Source organism: Chanos chanos, chromosome 16, assembly GCF_902362185.1.
Source record: "Chanos chanos chromosome 16, fChaCha1.1, whole genome shotgun sequence".
Classification (NCBI taxonomy): Eukaryota; Metazoa; Chordata; class Actinopteri; order Gonorynchiformes; family Chanidae; genus Chanos; species Chanos chanos.
The window spans coordinates 15,079,098-15,085,097 of NC_044510.1; the positions used below are offsets into that span (position 1 = coordinate 15,079,098).

General features: G+C 38.8%; 2 protein-coding genes across 2 annotated transcripts; both read right to left on the bottom strand.

Moving 5' to 3' along the window:
- Positions 1-268: 268 nt before the first annotated feature.
- Positions 269-1,207, bottom strand: LOC115829401 (olfactory receptor 146-like). The gene has a single exon (XM_030793501.1). The coding sequence runs from the start codon at positions 1,205-1,207 to the stop codon at positions 269-271; it is 939 nt and encodes a 312-aa protein (XP_030649361.1).
- A 3,412-nt stretch (positions 1,208-4,619) lies between these two features.
- LOC115829416 (olfactory receptor 52N4-like) lies at positions 4,620-5,570 on the bottom strand. The gene has a single exon (XM_030793516.1). The coding sequence runs from the start codon at positions 5,568-5,570 to the stop codon at positions 4,620-4,622; it is 951 nt and encodes a 316-aa protein (XP_030649376.1).
- Between the last annotated feature and the right edge of the window lie 430 nt (positions 5,571-6,000).

Below are 6,000 nucleotides of genomic sequence, written 5' to 3' on the forward strand. Positions count from 1 at the left end.
ATCACTTAATATTTGTATTCTGAAAGCTCTAAGATCCAGGAGACTGTTACTGAATGAATTTCTGTAGAATGTCAAAACTCACACTAGCAAATCCACACTAGCTGATCTTGGTAGGATGTGAAGGCTAAGGGACAAGAGGGGAAATAACTGTACCCTTTGTGTGATGGTGATGTTCTCCTATATCTAAGCACAGCGGAAGGAAGGGCATTTCAGCATTTCCCTTTATTTTGAGAGGAGTCTACTAACATGTTTGCCCCCCGTGACAAAATTATACTGTAATTTTATTTCTATGAAAAACATGGGTAAACTTTTGTCTTATTTCTTTGGTTTGCAAACCATATATTATGGGGTTCAAAAAAGGTGGCACAACATGGAACATGATACTAGATAGTTTTCTTTCATCAGAATACTGAGGAAACCGGTGAAGAAAAACTATAGTGAATCCACACGTCAGCATGATTATATAGAGAATCAAATGTGTGCTGCATGTTTTTAAGGCCCTGCTGTTCAACACCTTGTTTTTACTTGTTAAACACGCCAAAGTTATTTTTAGGTAAGTGAGAGTCACGCTTCCGATAGAAGAACCTAGCAGTATCACTGTGAAAGTTAGCCCATACACATTATTGATAACCACGTCTTCACAAGACAGTTTAAATAATGATGCATTGTCACAAAAGGGATTTAGGATGGTTGATCTACAGTGCGACAAACGTACAGTGAGGCCCAGTAAAATTCCCACCAAAACAAATGCCACTCCCCACGCCGAAGCAGACAGTTTAATCACTGTTTTGCTGGTCATGATTGTCGAGTACCGTAAAGGGTTACATATGGCCACGTATCTGTCAAAGGCCATGATCATTAATATAGTGTGAGATGTAGTTCCAAACAAGTGAGCAAAGTAAGCCTGAATCACACATTCAACATATGTTATATATCTGTCTGAGGTTTCTCTGAAAATGTCATTCAGTAAACGTGGCACAATGACAGTGGTGCCCAGTGCGTCATTCACAGGTAAGTTGCAAAAGAGGATGTGCATGGGCTGATGGAGACTCTCCTCCATTGAGATGATCACGATAAGTCCAATGTTAGATATCATGGTGAAAACATATGCCAGAAAGAGAAGAATGAAAGCTGGATAGGCTGACTGGTCTGTGACTTTTAGCCCCTCCACAAGAAGAATATGGTGTTTGAATGTTAGGTTCTCCATCTGATGTTCTGTGGTGTCACAAATCCTCAAAGTAGAGTGGCATTAAAAATTGGAGCAAGAATCCTTATAGAGTAAAATATAATACAATGCAGTATCACCGTAAACCAAGACTGAAACGTCGAGGCTCAGTTTACTGAGTCAATTTCTGCCCTGTTTCAATTTATATAAACCAACGTGAGGGATAAGGTTAGGTGATGTACATGTCAAGGGACATACTTCTTCACAATGAAACGTGAGATCGGTTTCATCATGATTTCAACATCAATATTCATTTAATAGCTTTCACACAGAGATTGAATTTAACCACTTTATTTTGTACGATGGACTATTAGGGCATTATTGAGGGGGGAAAAAAATTCAGAGATTTCAGGGATAAGGTTGTTATATTACGAGAATAAAGTCGTAATTGAGAAAAAAGACATACTATTACAAGAATAAAATTGCAATTTAATGATAATAAAGCCATAATATTTCAAGAAAGAAGTCATAATATTATGAGAATAAAGCCATAAAGTTTAAAGAAAAAAATCCTAACAAAAGAGGCAATTTGCTCCAAGTCTGTGTGGTTCTTTGTTCGGTAAACACACAGTTTCTTGCACAATCTTTTCAAAGTTCTGATACTTATGACTATGTGGTGCTGATGTGCCAAAAGATTAAGTATTCCCTATACTAGAGTATAACTTCACAAGATGCTCCATGTTTCTCATTTTAATGCAGGCGGCAGGCTGCTCTTCAAATATTTTCCCTCTAAAATAACACGTAGCCTAAAATGACTATTTTCTCGTAAAATTACGACCTGTTTCTCGAAATCTCAGATTTTTTTTTGCTCAGTGTGGTCCTAATACTCCATCGTAATTTTGATTTAACCACCTTAGTATATCAACAATTTCCTCACTGTCTGCAGTCATTTTCTCACACCACACAGTTTCTGTTGTTGTGTCATATCTTGATGGTGCAACCGAAAAATACATCTATTAAATGATTGGCTGTTTGCGTGTCACTTGAAGCACGCTCCATTATCAAGGGATATGATAGGCCGTTTATGAACCGGGAGGGGAGGGGTATCATGTTTGGGGTTTGTTCATGCAACCAAACTTTGCATATTAGTTATGTGCTTTCCTGGCGGTTTGCATTTAATGCATTTAAGTGAAACTATCGAACAAACCATCAAACAGATTTCTTATTGCTATTGGTGAAGTGCCAATTGCGCTACATATCACTATCGTTTTATTGCCGAGGCCGAATCAGGCTATAGTTAAAACTGAGGGGACAAAAATTGTATCTGGGGACCCTTTATCAGTAGCCCCTTCTGCCCCCCCTCACCCCACCAACCCTGGCACCAGCCCTGCAGAAAGCCTGTTCACTTCCTAATAATGCTATTGTACTGAAACCGGCTGCAAGTCACCTAGAGGGCGGTCACGAGATATTCTTCAATGAATGGAAGAGAATGGAGTTAAACAGCTAAAATAATTATTTAAACCTGCTTCTTGACAAAAAGCCCAAATTTATTTAAAACTTTGCAAATACAGTATCGATTATATATCAGAATTGAAATGAAAAATTCTAGTGTCCATTCGTTTTTCTTACAGGAAAGATTTTGCCTATAAAACGCTAGCATTCTGATAATGTACGTTGATTGGTGGGTTAAGGATTTATGACTGATCACAACAGGACATTCTCCCTCAATGGCACCCAGAGTCTTCGGAAGTTTTTGAAATGAAGTCCAATGAAAATCGAAAGGAGGACCAGGAGGATCTTCGTATTTGACAGCTAAATGTAGATCTGGCTAATGTAATAGTATGCTAACTAGTCAAGGTGGTGAATGCCGTAAAGTAGCTCATCACAGATACTCACAGAAAGGTATTTAACTACCACTTAAAAACTGTAAAAAAAAAAAAAAATCTAAAAATGGAACTATGTCTGTCGTCTCGGCCCCTTACATCAAAAACATAATGAAAATTGCTAGAAAAAATTTACTCTGTGAATGTTACATTTTTGATGCTACAGCGCCATAGGCCCTCATTCATTCTGGACTATCTTGTGGACGCCACCTATGGAACAGGAAGCCCTGAGAGTGGAAGTTCGCTCCTATTTAGAAATTCTCTGTTGCTACCGATGGGGCGCTGTTGGACAACAGTAACGTTTCCAGAGTAGACACAGAGTTAAAATTCACTGCGCATAGCTTCATTTCCCGGGGGGATGCTCACCATTTCCCGTCGGCGCGCGAACTCCCGAACACCAATGGAGACGGTGCCTATGGTCGGACCCAAGGAACGGATGCAGGCCAAAGCCGATCAAAAGTGAACTTCGAATCTCCACGAATTATGATTTGTCATGCAATGATTTGTCTCTTTATTTGTGCTGAAGGACAAAGCATTGTTGGAATCAGTCAGGTATTGTTGGTTCACATCTGTAATCAAAGCACAGCGAAACCTGAGCAGAGACACGCGAGGCTTCTGAGGAACTAGTGCAGTATAGCCATGGTGGCAATTAAACAGCCACCAGGTGTGAGAACAAAAGAGGCTCCCTCCTCTGACAGAAGTTATGGCAAAGACTCTTAATGCCACCCAGGCCTCCACAAGCAAGGAAACAATGCTGTAAACAGGAAAAACTGCTTTCAACACCGAGCAAACTTGGATAATTAGTCACTTCCTCTTGATTAAAGATGTCACTGTCCCTACCTCTTGATTAAATGTGTCCCATTTTAACAATTTATTAAAATTAGAGGTCTATTTATTGCACTTACAAGTTTGCACATTTTGATCACATGGAGTCATACGTTTGCACATACAATTAATGTTTGCCAATATCAATATTTGAGTTTTCAGATATCAAATGTTATGTTTGCAGATATAAGTTTATGAACGTGTTCGCATCAGTCTGCAGGTCCAGATTCAGCATTGGCATGCAGAACACAACATGAATGTAGGATAGGAAAGAGCACATGTAGTTTTGGCAAATTTAGGTGAGTTCTGTTATAAAAAAAATAAAAAATTGTGTGTGTAAATACTTGTCCTTAAACATTTGAATAATTATGCATTCATGAATTTTACATATGGGACAGTATGTTTATCCACTTTGATCAGAATGAACTCTTTCCAAACCATCCCAGTTTAACAAACAGCACATAATAAAGAACGGGTACTTTGTGCTTTGAAATGGACAATTCATTGTTTAGGCTATGTCACATCCATAGAATGAATCATTTGGATGTGAAAGCTGAAGTGCAAACACCCACTACTGATACTACTGGGCTTTTAGTGGTTACGAGGTGAAATAACTGAACTATTTGTGTACTGGTGACCTTATGCACTACGCAAGGAAGACAATTTCAATTAAAGACCATTTCTGATGTATTCTCACCCTCAAGAACAGTTTATTTAGGAAAGATGTTAGATGAACCTATTAAAAATTATGCTGCCACTTTATTTCTTTGGAAAATGTGAATGAACTTTTGTCTTATTTCTTTGGTTTGCAAACCATATATGATGGGGTTGAAAAAAGGCGGCACAACATGGAACATGATACTAGATAGTTTTCTTTCATCAGAATATTGAGGAAACCGGTGAAGAAAGATTATTGTGAATCCACACGTCAGCATCATTATATAGAGAATCAAATGTGTGCTGCATGTTTTTAAGGCCCTGCTGTTCAACACCTTGTTTTTACTTGTTAAACACACCAAAGTTATTTTTAGGTAAGTGAGAGTCACGCTTCCGATAGAGGAACCTAGCAATATCACTGTGAAAGTTAGCCCATACACATTATTGATAACCACGTCTTCACAAGACAGTTTAAATAATGATGCATTGTCACAAAATGGGTGTTGGATGGTTGATCTACAGTGAGACAAACGTACAGTGAGGCCCAGTAAAATTCCCACCAAAACAAATGCCACTCCCCACGCTGATGCAGACAGTTTAATCACCATTTTGCTGGTCATGATTGTCGAGTACCGTAAAGGGTTGCATATGGCCACGTATCTGTCAAAGGCCATGATCATCAGAGCTGTGTGAGAGGTTGTCCCAAACACATGAGATCCATACGCTTGAATTACACATTCGGAGAAGGTGATGTATCTCTCTGATGCTGGCTTGACAACATCATAAAGCAAACGAGGTATCATGATTGAGGCACCCAGTGCATCGTTTACTGGTAGATTACACAGTAGAATATACATAGGCTCATGAAGGGCCTTCTCCATAGTGATGAGGACAAGCAGTCCAATATTAGACACCATGATGAAGACATACGCTAGGAGAAAAAGTATAAAGGCCGGATAGAAGTTTTGATCTGTGACTGGCAGTCCTTCCAACAAAAGGATGCTATTTTTATAAATAAGAAGTTCTGTTTTGTTTTCCATCTAGTTTCCAAAAACCTGCAGGGGTGGAAAGAATACTTTAATTACTGATAATACAACACCAAAATATTACTGCAGTGTGAGAAGATGCACCAAACAGTTCAGCAAAATAAGCTTTTTTTTTTTTTACACCCATTACATAAATGATTTATCTATAGCTTCCCTAAAAATAACTTTCAGCTAGCAAGGTATAAAGAAAGTGGGGCCTACTGCATCATCCAAGATCTCTTGAAAAAAGAGAAAGTACATGGGCTCATGGAAAGTCATCTCAACTAACATCAGAAGGAAAAGTTTCATTGCGAAGACATAGACCAAAATGAAATCAAGGCAAGGCTGACCACTCTGTCAGTGTCAGTCCCCCTCCCCCCACAAACAGAATGCAGTCTGATAACGAATACGTTCTGAATGTCTGAGAACAAATACGTTCTGAATG

What these genes read in the sequence shown, in the direction of transcription:
- LOC115829401 (XM_030793501.1), bottom strand. Translation starts at nt 1,207, where the DNA reads ATGGAGAACCTAACATTCAAACACCATATTCTTCTTGTGGAGGGGCTA.
- LOC115829416 (XM_030793516.1), bottom strand. Translation starts at nt 5,570, where the DNA reads ATGGAAAACAAAACAGAACTTCTTATTTATAAAAATAGCATCCTTTTG.